Genomic DNA, 19895 nt, shown 5'->3' with positions numbered 1-19895 from the left:
GCGTCTAGCGTAGAGGTGGCTCCTCACGGCCAGGCTCATCTGAGACAAACCCTCTCCAAGTCCGGGGCATCAGCACTTGGCCAGCACCATGGCCATGTCCTGCCTCCACCTATCGAGAGCCCAGGGAACAGAACTTGGGCAGCACACTTCTTAAAAATCTCCACCGCTATCGCTTCTACGACGGGGAAGTCAGTTGGCCTTAAGTGGGAATAGAAACAAACACTGGCCAGTGGCCAGTGTCGATCTGGGCTCACTGCGAGTCGTACCTCTGACCAACCATCTGCAAAACGAGAGCCAGTGTAGTCTGTTTTTAGGGTTGAAAAAACTCGAGCCCTTCCATAATTCCACTTAAGGGCTCTGTTGTTGTTGCTCTGCATTTTGAGTGTAGTTCCCTTTTGCTTCCCTTTCAATAAAACAGGCCCTGACAGCCCTCTCATTGAGATTATTACAGAGTTGTACCATCTCTGGCCAGTGCATTTAGGAAATATGTTATTGGCACTCACCAGCGAGTGAGATGCATAAAGAAAATATTCTAATGACAGTTGAGTTGAGAGAGCTTTGATCTCCCTCCAGAACTGCTCTCATGGCTTTGAAATGCAGTTCTGGCAGAGGGGTGAAGTCTGGGCGCCTTGGCACTCTGGGGCTGGGCCCCCCTGAAACTGACATTCCAGGGGACCCACAGCCTGCACGGTGGGATCCAGGGGCATGGGCTGCTGAGGAAGCAAAGGGACACCGAGACACCTCCCTAGAGAGGCAGCTTGAGGAGAGGGTCTACGTTAGGAGGAGCTTTCCGGGTTAGCCCAATGTTTCCCAAACTCTGTTGGTTGTGCTGTTATTTGATTTTTGGCAGAGGCAGAGGTGAGGGTGAGGGGAAAAGTATTATGGTCAAATGTGTTTGGGAACGCTCTTACAGGATCTACTCTACTCCTGTTTTGCATGTTAAAGGCTCTGATAATTCTTACAATTAAAAAAAAGTACGTATTGAACATCGCTTAGCAGAGCATGTCCTAAACTCATTTGAATCATAAAATGCTTTCTCCTTAAATATGCACCTACTTCTTGTGGATTTAGCCCTCAGTAGACTGTGATTTGGAAAACGCGAATCTAATTCACAAGCTCCCTGAACGGATAGGGATTCAGAGCTGCAGACAGGGCAGCTGAGTGTAGTGGGAGAGGCTCGACACTCAGGCAATGCAGGTCCTGCACGGGGATGCTCAGCTGAGGGGGAGCCCGGGGCTGCAGTCCCTCCCATGCCTGATCCTCGAAGCCCTGCACTGTTGTAGGGGACTGTGTCCACCTGAATTAAGAAGTGACTTTACTAATTTGTGCAGAAGTGCTGCTGTACACAGGCTAGTGAATGGAGGTTTGTCGTCAGGCCCTGGTTTGTCCCTTTGTCAATGCCTTGGGCAAGTCACTTCGCTTCCCCGAGCCTGGACTTCTTCATCTGGTTTTGAAGTTACACAATTTAAGAGCATGGTGCTCAACAGTTGCTAATCAGTGGTCTGTCTGTCACACTCGCTCGCTCCTCTCACTCAAGTTTTAGGGAGCACAGAGATATGAAGACTTGGTCCTCACCTACTTGAAGCTCATAGCCTGATGGAGAAGACGGGTGCTCACTGGAAAGATAACACAAAGCAGGGTGATAAGTGCTAGAAACAGAAGGGGAGGCTTTGGAGAGGGAGAAGCTACTGTCAGCTAATGGTGATGATGGTTTTGGTGCTGCTAATAATTATCCGTGTCATCACAATAACATAACAACAATAGCCTACACTAGTCATTGAGTGTCTTCTACCCATCAGGCACTGCATGAGGCACTTTCTCCGTCTGACCTCTAGATCCCCTGAGAGATGACTGTCATCCTCCCATTTTACTGGTGAGGGTGATCAGGAGTGGATGTAAGCTGGACTTTGCAGGGAGGATAAGATTTTAAAAGGCAGAAATTCTGGAAGGAAGATCATGAGGCAGAGGAAGGAAACTAATGGGCATATAAGGAGTGGGCATAACTGGGGAAGCCCAGGGGCTCCAGGGATGAGGACACCATGAGTACCTGAGGCTGAGATTGCTGGAGGAAGAAGAATGTTGGATGGTAGGGATGAGATGTGGAAAGCCGAGACCCAGAGAACCACTCAGAGGCAGATCATTTAGGTTTATACCAGTAGGAAAAAAATAGGAGACCAGAGCATGGAGAGGAGTGCGTGCCCAGGCAGTGCTGAGCTGTCCCATTTAAGCCTGCTGGGGTACTGACACTCAGAGAGATAAAGCAACTTGCCCATCGACGTAGGTCTGTCCATCCAACTCTGAGTAGTACTCGCACGTAAATTAATAAATGCACTGACGTTTGGATTTGTATTGATTTTTATGGAGCATGAGTAATGCATTTTTTAAATAAATGTGACCAACTTGCAATATACACATGAGACTAACCTTTCCACAGTTGCAAAATGGAAAGCCAAGCAGCCCTGAGCGAGTCCTTTCTCTTCCTCTTCACCATTCTCCCTAAACTCTAATGGCCCTTCTCTGCTTGACCTTCTCTGCTTTCACCTCCATTCAATGACAGGAGGGATTAAACATTCTCTTAAAGAGGTAGCAAGAGAGAAGTAAATACCCACAAGGGCTCCTGCCCGCCCCCCCCAAGATTTTCCCTTGATGCATTTGGGAGACACCCAGCTTGGCTCTGAGTCGGTGGGAAGACCACAGCCAACAGAAGAAAAGCTCTTAGCCACAAAGCTGTTTTCCTTTGGGTGGGTCCCCCCCCCAAAAAAAAGAGATAGAGAGGAGAGAGGCAAGCGGGGAGAGGGCAAGAACGTGGAAGGCTGCCATGGATTCTTCCTCTTGGGGGAAATGGAGGCATCTCAAAGTGTGAAAAAAAAAAAACATACAAGCAAGGGAGAGGCTCCAACATCCCACATGTCTGCCTTGGGCCAGGATGAGTACCACCCCCTGAAAAGATTGGCTTCTGCAATTACAACTGAATAAACAACCAATTAAAATGTCTCCCCCACCCCACCTCACCCCATCTCTTCTTCTCATGAAGCTTTCTCAGCCCTAGAGCAGCAGGGCAAAGAGGTGACTTTGTCTAATAACATCTGTGTTCTCTGCCTGAGAGAATGCTTGATGGAAATGGACAAATCAATTAGAAAAAAATAAATAATGTGGAAAGGGCTGATCCAAGAAAATCTCAGCTTCTCTTTGTTTTCATTCACCCACGCATTGTTTCCCTTTGCACCATGGCCCTGCATGAGCCTGAAAGTGAGGGTGAGGCTGTGGGAAGAATTGGACACATAGAGATTTGTGCTTGGCTTTGTCACTATTTATGTGATCTCTGAACCCCTGTTCCTTCATCTGTAAGATGGGGATAAATAATAAGAATAGCTAAACAGTGATTGAGCTTTTCTACATGCCAGGTATTGTTCTAAGCCCTTTGCACTTCCTTTATTACATCCCAAATCTTCTGGGCAACTCGATGAGGTAGATTGTTTTGTGTGTACAGCAATTGGCACAGGCAGTGAAGTAAATTGCCCAGGGTGACCCAAACATTGGGTAGAGGAGCTGGATTCAAACCTAGGACTCTGGCTTCAGAACAAGTCATCCTACCTCCCCACTAGGCTGCATGACTTCAAATACTGCAGCGATGGGATGAGAGGTATTTGCTAGCACAGGGGCTGGCCTACAGCAAGTGCTTAATACATTTTGGTTTTTTCTCTTCGCTCTTTCCTTCCCTGATCACAGAGTAGACTGGCCAAAACTCCTTATGAGGCTTCCAGTCTGAGAAGGTGAAGTTAGGATTTCCAGAGTGAAGAAGCATGGAAGCAATATTTCGGGTCAATATCTGAGCATGTGGCTATCCTTAAAAGTGGTCAGTTCAACCCAGACATAGCTATGACCTCTCTTAACCCTGTCTGTATCTCTAACTCATGTTCACCTTTTCTTGAAAAGCCAGGAAAAAATTATGGCAACTGATCGATTATGGGCTCTTGATGATGTAGGGGATGGGGAGGGCTCTCTAGTTCTCAAATGTATCTATTCCCATTGGAGTAGAGGTGTGGGTCTGTGACTCATAGGAACGCTCAATGAAGCACCGGGTAGCTGCTGCTTATCCCGGTGTATTAGTAAGGAAACTGAGGCCTCATAGGAAGCAGACTGGGACCTAAATATTTTAGCTTCTTCCTTTCCCAATGTAAATTCAACCCCATTAACATCTACTGAGTGCTTACCTGGTGGCAAACCCTATGCTGAAAACTGGGTAAACAGAAATGGAGCCACAGACAGTGGTGGATACGGACAAGTGGAGTGATGATTTGGAATAATGTGAGTGTGCATATTATAGGAGGTGAATGAGTGTAGAGATGGGAATCAGGGAAGCTTTCCTTGAGGTGCAGTACCAGCATGGGCTTTGGATTTGTTCATCAGAGGACAAAACACAGAGCAGAGTCCCTGACAGAGGGAACATCTCGAGTGGAGGCACCACAGAGGTTGCATCGTGGTAAACCCCCCAAAACCACAGTGGGAAATTCAGAGAAGGAGCAGAGAGAGACGGGGCTAGAGAGGGAGGCAGCGTCTTGGAGGCCATGCTGGAGACTTTGGACTTACTCTTTCACATACAGGACATCCTTCCATGACCCCAGGAGGGAAAGATAAGGGAGCTGTCATAAGTTTTCTCCCAGCCAGGATTTGTGTCAACCCTTTATGGGCAAATATGAAAAAGGAAACAACTTCCAGCTCGCTGTGGGACCTTAGCAAGGTCTGAAGCTTACATCTCTTTTCCCTCTTCTGGAGTATGGGCATCATAATACAACCTACCTCAGGTTGCCCCTTATTAGGCAGATTAAGGGAGATAATCCATGTGAAGTCAGACCACATGGAAGGGCCCATCAAACACTAAATACCATTATTCATAGACGTCCTCTCACCTACCACGTCAAGCTGCCTGCGTGCTTGTTTATGTATGTTTTTATTCATTTATTCATTGATTCATTTCCAGCCTTACTCAAGAAATGATTATCAGCTGCTCACAAGGCCATATGACAGCAGACATAAAACAGAGGCTGAGAGACTCAAGAGAGGAGAGCAAGATGCCTGTGTCGATAGAAAATGATCCATTGAGTAATAAGCCTGTGACTGATGGAGAGCTTTAGCATTTCAGTGGTGATAGGAGAGTCACACTCTTTGAAGGAGGAGTTCTTATTTACTTAGCACCTTGGACATGCCAGCCTCTTTACAAAGACCGTTTCTGCCTCTCGGCAACCTGTGTTCAGCCTAAGTATTAAGGAGCTGATGATGATAACAGGGGTTTAGGTCACTTTTCTGATACATCAGTCTACAATGGCAGCCACTCCAAATACAATATCCCTCTTTAGGTCCATTGTGCAGACAAATAAATAGAGGCTTAAAGAATGCAGAATCATCAAGGGGGAGGGGAAAGCGTGATGCCCAGTGACAAGACCATAGGTTTCCAAGGTACACAGAATTGGCCTTGAAACCCAGTTCTGCAACGTTGGGCAACCTATTTCATCACATTTGGGACACATGTTCCTTATCTTGAAAACAGAGCAATAATGTCTCTTTGCAAGGTTGGTATAGAGATGCACAGCAGGCCTCCTAGTGCAGCTCTGTACTTGCCAAATAAATGGTCTGATGTCCACAGTGAATGAGTAAAGTAGAGAAGAAGCCAAGACAAGAATACGTGTTATCTTTTCCATGGTCTGTGTTCTTAGTTTACAGTCACGTTATGTGGCCCTGTCACTGGGCAAAATAGCAGAGTCCTTAAGGGCAAAGATGTTGACTTTAGGTAAATCCAGGTTCTAACCTGAACTCTGCTATTTATAAGCTGAGTAATCTCACCATGTCTCTTAAACTTACAAGGACTTAATTTTCATAGCTGTGAAATGGGGTCATCTCAACTAACCTTATAATAGTATTGGGGGAAGCCACTGAGGTGATGTTTATAAAGTGTTTAGCAAAGTGCCTGGCACATAGTAGCTCTTAATTACTTGGGGGAATAGCTGTTATTTGAATAGTACCTTTTTTTTGGATGGTGATGACAGCCAAGGTTCTTTTTCTGTTACAGAGCATACTTGGATGTTAATGAACTGAAGAACATTCTTAGACTGGATGGATCAACACACCTTAATATCTTCTTTGCAAACTCCTCGGAGGAGGAATTGGCAGGAGTAGCCACTTGGCCATGGGACAAGGAAGCCCTAATGCACTTAGGTGAGAATTAGAAACTTCTTCAGGAGGAAATTGAATTAGCACAGGAATAAATTTAGTGGTGATGATAACGGTGGTGGAAATCATGACCATGATGATGGCGGTGGTAGTGGTGACGGTGAACAATCTCTTTATCGCTTTTTAGTGCACAGAACTCTTCAGCATTCCTCATCTCGTTTCAACCACCAAGCATTGCTCTGAAGGAGATAACATGGTATCATTAACCCTGTTTTACCAGTGCAGAAACCGGGACCCACAGAAGGAACAAGGTTTATCCAAGGTCACACCCAAGTCCATGGCTGAGCCACATTTGGAATTCAAGGCCCCAGCTCTGTCCGTTGACAGCTTTCTTCTTAGACCCCTTGCCTCTTAGTGCATGCAAATATCTGCCCAGCCCGTCAGCCACATGGTGCTGGCACAACCGGTTAAGGCTTGGCTTGAGAGATACCAAAGAGACAAGAGAAAGTGAGCTTGTTAAGAACTCCCTGTTTGCCGTGTTCCACCAACACCACCAGTAGCTCTTCTTACATCCAAATTATTCATATCCATAAACCAGAAGTATGTTTATACAAACCCATCCCCAAAAGTCAGAAAAGACAATGGTTTTTGAACCAGGCCCTGTGAGTCAACATCGATCATGATTTTTCCATGCTCTCTTCCATACACGTCTATATGTGCATGTGCGTTTGTGTAATTTGTGCATATTTGAAATCACAGCATAGGTAAAATTTTACATTCTTTTTTTTTTTCTTCGTATTATGTCACTTACATTATTCTACAGAGTAGCAGTCTTTCTAATCACTTCCAGTCCAGTTTTTTCTCTTAACATCATAAGATAAAAGCATCCTTCTGGGTTATTTCCATCTCCCTAAAGGTGATGTTTTAATGACCACACAGTATTCCATTGAGTGAGGCACTACAAGGTACTCAACCTTTTTCCCCTTGATAGAATGTTCCCGCTGTTTACACCAGTGGATAGCAGTGCCTCCCGCGGTGAGAGTCTTCATCCGGGAAGGTTAGGGCTCGGCAGAGTGACAGTGCGGGCTGTTTCCCTAGGCCTGCCTGCTCTCCCAGTGATGCACCCAGAATCCAGTCACCGCTGTCAATCTGCGGTATCATGGAAATGAGGGACCCTGCAACTTCACATGATGGAGACTTCAAACTCTAGAGTTAGTTCCCTCCAGATTGCTCTCTTTCTCACTTGTTTTTAAGGGAATGAACCAACTTGTGTGTGTGCACGTGTGCATGTGTGCAAGCGTGTTGTGGTGGTGCAAATAGAGCTAGAGACAATGAGAAATCTGTAGTGGTTCCCGACTGGGGGCATTTCATCCCCTTGGAGACATTTGGTCATGTCTAGAGATAGTTCTGACTGTTACCACTGGGGGAATGCTACTGGCATCTAGTGGGTAGAGGACAGCGATGCTGCTGAATCTACAGATTTAGCAGGAAAGAATTATCCAGTACAAAATGTCAATCATGCTGAGGCTGAGAAATCCTGAGATAGATGATGGATGGGTAGACAGACAGAGGTTGGGCAGAAACAAGTATGCAACTTAGAAGCACCGGAAAATAGATGATTTGTATCTATCATGTGCCTGGGATGACATATGGGACCCCTCCTGGCCCACAGCATTACGCATGGTTGTTCTCAGCTATGATTCTACTCGGCAGTATGACCTTAGGCATGTCTCTTTCCTTCCCCAAGCCCCAAATTGCTCAGAATTTGAATGAACAGTTTAGACTAGATGGCCTCCAAGGACAGTTCTCAGCACTGAAATGCTGTCCTATTGGAAAAGCGACTGAAAGGCTCTTGATCAGAGTCTTAGAAGGCCTCTAAAGTTAGAGAAAAATATTCCTGATGATTCTGTGAATTTCTGGGGCTGGCTCAGGACCAGGAATACAGAAGGCTATAAATCCATAGCATGTTATAGTGTTTCAGGATGATGTCAGGCTCCAGCTATTTCACCTTTTAAGAGAAGCAGTGAAACAGGACTCGGGCTCTGTGCTGTGGCTCTGGGCAAAGGGGTGAATCGGGAGGGGATGAGGTAAAACAAACAAAGCTGGCCCGGACATTAAGTCTGCAATCCTGTCATTATCCCTGGAAATACCTGTGGGGTCCCGTACCTTCCCACTGCCCTGCCTAGCACCTCATTGTTGAAGCTTCGTGGAGAAACAGAGAATCACTGGCACTGTGGTAGCTGGTTATTTTAGAGCTCACCAGAGATGCAAAGTCACTTTTCTAAGATCACACAGCCAGGGTCAAGCGGAATGAATGTTGCACCGCATGTCAGGCTAACGGCTCTGGGTCCCCAGCCCTCAGCTCGCCAATCTCCTCATCCTAAGAAATGTTGGCCAGAAGTAGTTTCTCCACACTAACCCCAATCAAACCCAACTTATTAGAACCATACATATATTTTTACCCTCTTTTCCTGCTGTGATGCCATGATCCCTGGAAAAAGCCTTGGGTGGGAAGGGGATTATGTTTCATATTATGATTGACAGAAAATAATTGAGAGAGATTTCCTGTCTCAATTTCTCTTTCTCCCTGCCTCTTTGCCTCCCCCTTCTCACACACACGTGTGTGTGTGCACACCCCCGCCCACACACACACCCTCTCATACATCTTTATCTCTGTGCTAGAAGGCTCTGAGCAGTTCAGAATTAATAGACTCCGCGAGCCCCATGACTGAGCAAGCTTGCCCTCCTGGCAGTTCAACCCAAGATAAAACTCCCCCCACGCCTGCAAGCTCAAATCAACAAGGCCCTGGCCTTATCACCATTCTTTATAAGACACTGCTCTGCACTTAAAATCACTACTTGCAGAGTGTTCAAACCCGAATTTTACCCTTCTCTTAAACACATTTGGATTTTAAGTTTAAATGTCTCCCTACCAGCCTGTATGCATTTCTCCAGTGCCTAAAATGAACATGAAAAATGCTGTCCATTGCTTCTTCTGAAATCTGCTCCATTTATCTCCCTAAGCTAAGCCATGCTCAGTCACGTGGGGTAGACCATTGCTCCTCACACTAGAATATACAGACAAGCCATCTGGGGCTCTAATTAGAATACAGATTCTGATTCCATGGGTCTGGAGTAGGGCCCAACATTCTACGTGTTTAATCACCTTCCAGGTGATGGTCCTGCTGCTTAGTCTCAAGACACTCTTCGAGTAGTGAGTAGTTAGTAAGGCACCCACTGGATACGAAGTGCTATGCTAGCTGCTTACGTGTGCTTAGGTAGACCTCAGAAAACTTCTTTAGTTGGGTTCACGTTCAGCAAAGATTCAACACACATTTAATGAGATGCGATATTCCAGGCCCCGTGACTGGCCCTAGTAGTAGAACTCACTAAGAGGCCTGGCTCTGGAAACTATGGATCCTGAGTTCAAATTCCAGCTTGACACTGTCCTGACTCCCCATCATAAGCCAGTTAGTTCACCTGTCTGGGCATCAGTGCCTCTCTTATTGGGTTGTGAGTTAGTTAAGTGTGATTATACACATGAAGCACTGAGCACAGGGCCTAAGGACACAGGGTAAGTGCTCAAGAAACATTGGCTATAATGACACTGTCCTAATGATGAGCACACCATGATGCTGGCCTTCGTGAGTACTCACTCTCGGGGAGCACCAGAGATGAGGAAGTGGGATTCGGGGATGGTAATCAACATGCTCAGTGTCATAGCGTTGGTAAAGGCAGAGGGAGGACTGGGACCAGGGTGCCTGACCATGGGAGCCTCGGTTGGACAAGACTGTGCAGAATGTTTGTAAACGAGGCCTTGCATTACTGTTGAAGGACAAGGTGGCAGCAGAGATGTCTACCAGCCCAGAAATCAAGGTCCTTAAGTGCTGATCATGCCCCTTTTCAAAGTCATTCGAGATCACTTCAGTTAAGTTGTCTTCCTTCCTCAGGCATTGGGATCTCACAAAATGACTTTTGAGACTCCTTCCTACCCAATCAGTGATTCATATAACAAGTCATAACAGTTCTCGGGGCAGTGGAGCCACAGGGTGGAGAAGCCTGTGGTTACTTTGGGCAGCACCCCATCTACCCATGATAGATTGGGGGATTTCTGTACCAGGAAACAGAGTACCCCATTTGCTTAATGCTCTGGTTTTCTCCTTGCAGGTGGCATTGTCTTGAACCCATCTTTCTATGGCATTCCTGGGCACACCCACACCATGATCCATGAGATCGGGCACAGCCTGGGCCTCTATCACATCTTCCGAGGCATCTCAGAGATCCAGTCTTGCAGCGATCCCTGCATGGAGACGGAGCCCTCCTTTGAGACGGGAGACCTCTGCAGTGACACCAACCCAGCCCCAAAACACAAGTTCTGTGGCGACCCAGGGCCAGGGAATGACACCTGCGGCTTCCATAGCTTCTTCAACACCCCTTACAACAACTTCATGAGCTACGCAGGTAGGGCTCCCCGCTCAGCAGGGCGCACAAGGCTGGGTGTCGCACACAAGGCTCCAGTCCTGTCTCAGAGGAGTCTTGGGAAAGCTGCTTTCCTTTTCTCAGACTTCTTGATCCCAGCAATCCCTCATCCCAGACGGTCAGGGTAATAGTCCTTGTGTGAGATCCCAGGGGTAAGGGAAGCTGTTGGACCTGAAGGCTCCTCAGAAAGACACACTTTAAGGAGCTGACTGGGGCCCAACATCAGGAACTCTAGGTAGAAGTTCTAGCTCTACCACTGGGTCACCTAATGTCTCTGCGTCTATCACATCCCTTCTCTGGGTCTCACTTTACTCTAGAAAATGGAATCATTGGATCCAAGGAATCTTGGAGAAGGTTCCTCTAATTTTGCAGCTGTAGTTTTCTAAGCTGGTGATTACTGAAACTTTTTTCCTTCTCTTCTCTCTCTCTCTCTCTCTTTTTTTTGTATTGCAACTTTTTCTTAAATATAAAGCTCTTATACTCACCTTTACTATTTTATTACTATTTTATTACTATATATATATATATATATATATATAGAATGCTTTTGGTTTTGCAAGTGCAAAATTACATGAGAGGAGTACATTCTTTTCCTAACTGCATATATCCTGTCAAAAACTTTTTTTTATATCTTCAAGTCATTCACCCTAGCTCATCTGTATGACGGCAAGCATTTTTTTTTTCTCCTACTTTTGTGTGGGACTCTAGGTCTCCATCTTTGTTTGAACCAGGAAATCCTTCTTACAACTGTTTTCCATTTCTTCTTTGGTTTTGCATGGGATTGCATTTGAAGAGAGGGTTTTGCTGCTGAAACCCAATGAATTTTATGATCCCCAGTAGATCTTTCTGCTTTCCATCTTGGGTTGATGATCTCTGGGGGCCTCTGCAGTTTAAGGTTCATACCGTTCAAACCTGATGTCTCTAGAAGGGTCCACAGCCCATCCTTGGTACCAGAAAGCAGTCTTTAGATTTAGGTCTTTTTAAAAGACCACAGTGCTGGGTATTTCCTCAAAAGCAGATTTCCCACTGGACTCCCATTCCCAGCCAAGCCGACATCCCACATCCGGTGCCCTGTCCCCCCACACAGCCCTGCTTACGTTCCATTTCTGTAGCACCTTTCCTTGGCCAGCTCAACGCACATGGAAAATAAACAATAACATGAATTTGGAAGTTTGCCGGACTCTAAGGGGCCTCGGAGCTGCCACTAGCTACCAGACCCCCATAAACTAAATCTTTTTTTGTTCCCCTTTGTACAGATCTAAAGGGTGATTGATTTACTGTTGTTTTTTTAAAGGAACCCCTCAGCTCAGTGACCCATTAACAGCAGAACTAATTCACTGAGCTACGATAACAAACTTACACCCGCAAAAGCATATTCAAGGCGACCACGAGCTTTGAAATGTTTGTTTTCCTTAGGATCTCTGATAGATGAGGTGACAAAAGCAGCTGGATGAAATTCAAAATGCAGAACAGGATTGGGTTCTCAGGGCTGGGGAGAGCTATGCATAGGGGCTAGGCAGTCAAGGGCAGAGGGTGGAGACCCTGCTGGGTCAACTGCTTGGAGTTCTTTCCTTCCTGGGTGTTTCTTCCTCAGGTCTGGTCACTAGTTGAGCAGAGTCTAGTGCAGTACTTTCTCATAGAACTTTCTGCAAAGATGGACATGTCCTGTGTCTATGCCGTCCAGCAGTATGACAGCCACTGGTCTGATGCGGCTCATGAGCACTTGAAGTATGGCTAGTGAGACTGAGGAATTGAATTGTTAGCCTTTGGTAACTTTAATTAACTTAAATTGAAATAACCCCACCTGACTGGTGTCCACAATAATTCTTGAGTGCCCGTGATACACCACACACTTGTGTGCAATGCCTCCTAGGCTTGTCTTGCAGAATCCTCAAAATAACCCAGCGAGGTAAGTACTATTATCACGGGACCTATTTTACAGATGCAGAAAGTGTGGTTTAATGTAGCTTAAGTAACTTGCCCAGAGTCACATGACAAGAAGGTAAGACTTTTTCCCCTGCAGAGCCTGTGCTATTAATCAGTAAACACCTGGCTCTCTTTCTGATGCTAAGGAAGGCTGAGAGGGCCCCAAGTGCTCAGCTCCAGCAAACAGCAGGCAGGTGATGCTGGCAAGCCTAGTTCAGCACCAGGCATGAATGGCCATCTCGAGCTATGGATACACCCTGGGCAGATGAAGAGAAGCTCAGACTCTGCTTCCTGAAGATGATAGGCCATGGGAGGCCCCCCAAGATCCCCTTCAGTCAGAGCTTCCTCAGGAGTCCAGAAACCCGGGCTTCTCCAACCAACAAGAATAAGTGTCTTCTTATCATTGCTCTGTGTGTCAGGGCCTTTCAACATGCACATATGCTTCAACCCTGTGATCCCAGCAATTAGGAATACATCCAGAGGAAATAAACCTGTTGATTTGTTTAAAGATTTAATCATAAGAATGTTCTTAGCAATGTTCATTGTCCAAATATCAATTAGGTGTTTACTCTCTGTCAGGCATAAAGAAAAAAAAATGCTTATATGTGGGGGAAAAAAACCAGAAACGACTTGCACGTCCAGTGAGTATGGATTGTTGAAATAAGTCACAAGGCATCCCTGTGATAGAACATTATGTGGCCACTAACAATGGTGTAGAAGAGGAAGCAGGGGTGTAAATAGAAACCGAGTAACATTGTGGTGCAGGGCAGGAAGTTACAGAGTGCAGGCACCCAACTGGAATTCTCCAGGCATTAGCCTTCGACCTTAGGCAAGCTACTTCCCTAAGCCTCACTGACTTCCTGGATTCCATGGAGGATAATCACACCTACCTTGTGTGATAGTAGGTGTACTCATGCAGATAAAGGATTTAGAACTGTCCGTGGTACCATAACTAGTGCTCAATAGACGATAATTAGTAGGATTATTTAACTATTTAATGTGAAAATGGTCACGGAGCCTTGTACAGTGTAAGGTCTGGCCTATGTAGGTGTGTGTGCATATGTGTATTTGTATGTGTGTATGTACATGATGTAAATGTGTTTATGAGACTGAGAATCATAAATATTCACGTGCAATATACTTATACACATATATCCTAAATATTCATTGTATTATCTCTAGGTAATGAGTTTAGGGTGACGTTTATTTCTTTGTAACATTTTTGGCATATCCCACGTGTTTTACAGTGAATATAATCATTTCCTGCTATTCCTACTATTATCTCTATCCTTTTTTAATAAAAACCAGGAAGGCAGGGACTCTTACAAAGGGTAGCTCCGTTATCCCTACACCAGAAAGGCTTAGCTTGCTAAATGCCCTCATTAGTTTTAGGGGGCGGGCAGCATCACTACTCCCTGTGGTACAGCGGGTGTGGAGGAGGCTGGCAGGGGCGGCATTTGCTCACACCTCCATAGCACAGGGCTCGACAGCTCACAGCAGCGCTGGGCCCATGCCCCGACACCCCCCGCCCCCCATGCTCTGCAGCCTCCAGCCTGCAGAGAGGAACGCGTGCTGGAGAACGGAGTTCAGTTAGCGAACTCAGGGCAGGGCACCAACAGCGTGGGGACTGGCTCAGGCCTCCCCAGGCACCAGAGCCCCAACGTCCTCTCTGCTTAGATGGGTAACATGGGAACCGAAGAACAAGACGGGCTGACTGGTCCTGGAGATCAGATGTCGGGAGGGGAAGCGTGTGAAGGCAGGAAGCCAAGAGGGGCTGACTTGAGACGTGAGCTAATTGAGACAGAGCATTTGTGATCAACACAAACCCTTTGGTACCTCCCCCCAAGATTCTGATAGCAGCTAAGTCTCTAAGCCACGCACCCTGGGACAGACGCTTTCTGCCTTCCACTTTCACGTTCAGATGCATTTCTGCTCCCCTTCCAGGATCTGTCACCTGTTTTTCATGCTCTTTTTTTTAAAAAAAATTATTTAAAAAAATGTTTTTATTGGAGTTCAATTTGCCAACATATAGCATATCACCCAGGGCTCATCCTGCCAAGTGCCCCCCTCAGTGCCCGTCACCCAGGCACCCCAACCCCCCGCCCACCTCCCCTTCCACTACCCCTTGTTCGTTTCCCAAAGTTAGGAGTCTCTCATGTTTTGTCACCCTCACTGATATTTTCACTCCTTTCCCCTTTATTCCCTTTCGCTAATTTTTATATTCCCCAAATGAATGAGACCATATAAGATTTGTCCTTTTTATCAACAAACATGGAAATGGTTAACTTTTAAGTCATGAAAGGAAAATGCACTTCTTTGGGGAAGAGAAAGAAACAAAAAAACCGGAGTGTATGGAGGGAGAAAAATGCTGTTTTTCTCCTCCATTCATCTTGATAAATGCTTTATGTGCTTCAGCTCACTGAGTCCCCACAGCAGCTCTCGAGAGCGGGGTCAATTTCCATGTCCCCAATTTATACATGAGGGACCTGAGTTTTAGAGTTACTTCCTTCTTTGGGAAATGACTGATTAGTATTCTATTCAGTGCCTATGCCTTAACATACATAGTCATTCCCCTATTAATAGCCAGATGTGTTATTGCTGGTATTTTTACCATTATACATGATGCTTCAAAAAATACCCTCATCCCTATATTTTCCACATGTTTGTTCATGAATATCTGTCTGTTGAGTTCCTGGATGTGATATTGTTAGATCAAAGAGAATGGATATTTTACATTCTGGGTTTTTTTTTTTTCTTTTTTTTCTTTTCTTTTTCTTTTTTCTTTTTTCTTTTTTCTTTTTTTCTCTCTTTTTTTTTTTTTTTTGCTTGCTTCTGGTTTTCTGACACACATACATGCATACCCAGGGTGCTGTCCCAGGCATGAGGCAGCAAGCATTTACTGAGCATCATCATGGTCCTTTGTGCTCCACTCTCCTTATCTCCAGCCAAGTTCTGAGATGAAGGGTCTTGGTATCCTCATCAATCTCTGCCTACAGGTGGGAAAACAGGCCCTGAGGGCATGAATTCACTTGCCCATATGACTCCAGATCCTTCATGCACTGGTCTCTCTCTCTCTTTTTTTATAATAAATTTATTTTTTATTGGTGTTCAATTTGCTAACATACAGAATAACACCCAGTGCTCATCCCATCAAGTGCCCCCCTCAGTGCCCGTCACCCATTCACCCCCACCCCCCGCCCTCCTCCCCTTCCACTACTCTTATCCTTTATCTTTTCTCCTGCCTCTAACCTATTCAGGTTACCAGGTACGAGTCTTTTGCAGGGGTACCTTTTTACACTAAAAAACACAAAGATCATAGACACAAAGGAGAATGAATGTACCTGATGATCTGGCCCTTCTTAGGCTGAGATGTTTGGACTCTAGATTCTCCGGGCAATGGGGAGCCATTGAATGTTTGTTATTCCAAGGAGTTAGATGGCTGCATGTGGACTTGAGATAGATGTATGTGACTAAAGATACTTGATAAGGGACACTGGGCTCTTCTCCTCCCTCCAAACATATGATAGATCTGCCCAGGGTGCTGGAGAAGGGACCGGCTGTCATAAATTACTAAGGGGAATCAGAAGCAGCTTCTGTGTATAACCTCCTTGCACTCCTGTCCCTTCCCCAAGCTGGATTCTCAAGGTCCCATCCAGCAGCCCAGCACCTGCCCAAACTTATTTTCTGTTTGTTTGATAAGAGGAAGTGAGTTTATGCTGCAGGATTCCTGGTGGCGGGTTTATTTTAAGATCCGGCCAGCCCCGTGCTCCTCCGTCTGGGGCCCAGCTGCAGAAACCCTGACCAGGCGGACACCTCTGAGAAGTGGTGTTTTTGGAAACCAAGCCAAAACAGTGCCTTGTTCTGCCCCTGGGGCAGTTGAATGAAGCCGTTGGAGGGGTAGACAGGAGGCATGCTTCTTCCTTGGGAGGCGAGTCTTGGACTGTCTTCAGTCCGCATTGTGGACAAGAGAGGAGGGCTGAAGGTCATTTGATCTAAAGACATTTCAGAGATTGTATCCAGCCCACTCAGACGCGGGCTCACATCCTGTTTATCAAGCACCTGCAGGATACTTTTCCCATACAGGGTCTCATTTATGCACAGAAAGAAGTTTTTGTATTGATTAGAAACATGGTCTTGGGAGTCAAGAATGAAAATCTCACAGTAAACATCCAAGTGACAGTACCGTCCTCATTGCCCGCAGGGACACTGAGCCTAGACTGCTCCTAGGGCTGGCTGCCTGCCTCGGGCTGTGCTCGCTGCAGTGGACACCATGTCCCTGTGGTCCTGCGGCTCCCTCTCCTACTGTCCTTGACCTTTGCTTCCCCCTCTTAGCCATGCAGTCTGGTTGACCCAAAGGGCTTCCTTCTTCAGAAGCCTCCCTGGGTCACTGTCCTTCCCCACTGTGCTGCCTCTTGCTCATCAGTGGTCAGCATCACAGACTTTAGGAGTCTTCTGACAACTTGACACCTACGCCAAACTAGCCTTCACTCTATAACTACACTGGTCACTCCTCCAGGGCAGGAACATCTTTAAGTTTCATCTTTCTGTGGCCTTTGGCACAGAGCAGAGGACAGTGATAGATGCTCAGAAGGTGCGTTTGAAGGACAAGATCACTGGATCCCTGAATAGTGAAATGAACAAATGAGCAGATGAAATGGATGGGAAGGAGTGAGTGAGCAAATAAAGGAATGAAGGAATGGGAAATTTTGGGTGAGTGGTGAGGGAGGGATAGAGTAAGGAAATGCGTGACTTACTGAACAGGGACTTGGGGACCCATGGAAAGCCGTCTGTCTGGCCCTTGTCCTTAACTGTGACCTCTGGGCTGCTCAGTCCCATCCACCCTCCCCTTCCTCCTGTTCCCTCTCACCTGTCTCCAGAAGTGATGACTGCACTCATTTCTTCACAGACCATTAACTCGTGAGCACTGGAAGAGGCCAGCTCTGAGTTGGCAAGGGCTGGGGTGCTGGTTGTCTGGCCCCCGGAGACGTCATAATTCTCTCTCATGCCTGCCCATGCAGCCAGGTTCTTATCTCTCCCTCTGCCCACTTGCAGATGACGACTGCACAGACTCCTTCACGCCCAATCAAGTTGCCAGAATGCACTGTTACCTGGACCTGGTGTACCAGAGCTGGCAACCCTCCAGAAAGCCGGCGCCTGTCGCCCTGGCCCCCCAGATCGTGGGCCACACGACCAACTCTGTGACACTGGAGTGGTTTCCGCCCATCGATGGCCACTTTTTTGAAAGGTGAGTGTGGCCTGTGAAGTGTTGACTCCTCTCTCTCCTGCCATGAAGAGGCAAATGCAGAAGGGGAGCAGGCTTGGAGAGGAGCTTTGCTGTTTCCTTTGTCCTTGCTCTTGTTCATCTGGAGCCCCTACCGCCTAGCAGTGACTGGTCCATGTAGACACATTGTAAATTTGAGAGTCAGGGGATAAACGAGTGAGTGCTTATCAAAATTAATAAGTAAAGATGCATGCTTTCAGTGAATGGATGTTTAGCTTTTTTTTTTTTTTTTTAAATTTTTATTTATTTATGATAGTCACAGAGAGAGAGAGAGAGGCAGAGACACAGGCAGAGGGAGAAGCAGGCTCCATGCACCGGGAGCCCGACGTGGGATTCGATCCCGGGTCTCCAGGATCGCGCCCTGGGCCAAAGGCAGGCGCCAAACCGCTGCGCCACCCAGGGATCCCCGGATGTTTAGCTTTATTTTCTTATGAAACACCTGGAAACTTTTATTGCCAGAACATCCTCTGGGATAGAGGTACTGGCCTCATCTCCATGAGCTCAGGAGTTGAAATTGCCTCTGGTTAATACACAATTGTAATATAGGTATAATATGTATCATATATGAAGATGTATATGTGTGTGTATATATATTCATACATCATACATGAATACACACGCATGTATATGTATGTATGTGTAGTATGTATATTTAGAATATTTGTGCCCAGTAGTTAGTTGCAGAATTGAGGGTAGAATTTTTAAAATGTCAAAGATGATAAACTTAGGCACAAGAGATCTGCTCCCCTATCTTTCACTTTCTAGCTGTACTACCTTGGGCAAGTCACTTTCCTTCCTTGACTGGTCCTCTCCCACAGGAAAGTGGGTCTCATGGTGCCTTAGGGCCTGAAGGCAGGGATCCAACGGTCTCCTGTGGTGCCTTTCAGCATTAAGACTCTCTAAGGAGCTCAAGCTTTTAAGGGAAACAGATTCTCAAGAGACAGGAAAGTGGATTAAGATGTTGACATCTACACTTGGCTGTAATTTAGGGCTTATTAGTATATTAACTCCCAGCCCAGCCCTTCTTGGGGGCATTTTATCCAATACTGATGATAGACCATTGATGATGGTGAAAGTCATAACCAGCTAACGATTAACGAATAATTTTTTGTGGTTACGGTTTTTGCCATTTATCAAGTCCTTACTCTGGGCCATATTCTGTACTAAGGCTTTATATGCAGAGTCTCATTCACCCTTTCAAGTAACTATGAATTGGATGGAAGTCATCAAGGAGCATCTGGGTGGCTCAGTTGGTTGAGCATCCAACTCTTGGTTTCATTCAGCTCAGGTCATGTTCTCAGGGTCGAGAGATTGAGCCCCACATTGTGCTCCATGATTGGTGTGGAGTCTGCTTGGCATTCTATCCCTCTCCCTCGTCCTCTGCCCCTCCCCTCACTCATATGCTCTCTCTCGCTCTCAAATAAATGAATAAATAAAATATTTATAAAAAGTAAGAAAGGGGAGTCATCATCCTCATTTGCCAGGTAAGGCAGGAATTAGAGTGAAAGACTCTATTTGATTTGACCAAGATTCCATGGAAGGTGCTGGGAGCTAGACTCCAACGTACATTCTGCAACGTCTTGTCTGGGGCCCCCACGTGCTTTCATTAAGTCCTTCCAAAACTCAAATTATGAGGGAGGTATTACTCCTCCCCTAAAAAGAGCCATAAAAGGTGGTAAGGAACTCTTATTTGCATGTGTATGTGTGTAAAAATACTTATTAGATCAAGGTATCACATTAAATACATGCTTTGATTTTCTCCATTCCTATCAGTCCCTGAATCTAGAATGTTTGTTTGGCAACTGGGTGAATGTGTTCACGGGGAAGGAAATGCACTCCTTAGGCCCTCTATAAACCACCCCTCCCACACCCTGCCTCCCCCCTGCCCCAGCCGCCCTCACTGGGAGCTCAGAGCTGGGTTTGGGAAACCTCATGTGACACTTCAGAGCAGACTTTCCAGCAGCCTGTAGATTTATTTATTTTTTCTGTGGCGATGAGAAGTATCAGACTTTTGGTCAAGCCTTGGCCTCAGTTCCACTTA

The 19895-nt window shown here is 46.1% G+C and overlaps 1 protein-coding gene across 1 annotated transcript in view; it reads left to right on the top strand.

Moving 5' to 3' along the window:
* The window catches only part of PAPPA (pappalysin 1), a 235756-nt gene that overhangs the window by 47059 nt on the left and 168802 nt on the right, over positions 1-19895 (top strand). The window contains exons 3-5 of the mRNA XM_072727537.1: positions 6068-6213; positions 10336-10629; positions 17626-17818. Of these exons, the coding sequence (XP_072583638.1) occupies positions 6068-6213; positions 10336-10629; positions 17626-17818 (633 nt within the window). The remainder of the gene's footprint in view (positions 1-6067; positions 6214-10335; positions 10630-17625; positions 17819-19895) is intronic.

Source organism: Vulpes vulpes, chromosome 12, assembly GCF_048418805.1.
Source record: "Vulpes vulpes isolate BD-2025 chromosome 12, VulVul3, whole genome shotgun sequence".
NCBI lineage: Eukaryota > Metazoa > Chordata > Mammalia > Carnivora > Canidae > Vulpes > Vulpes vulpes.
The sequence above is the reverse complement of the archived record's forward strand: the minus strand, read 5'-3'. Positions and strand labels throughout refer to the sequence as shown.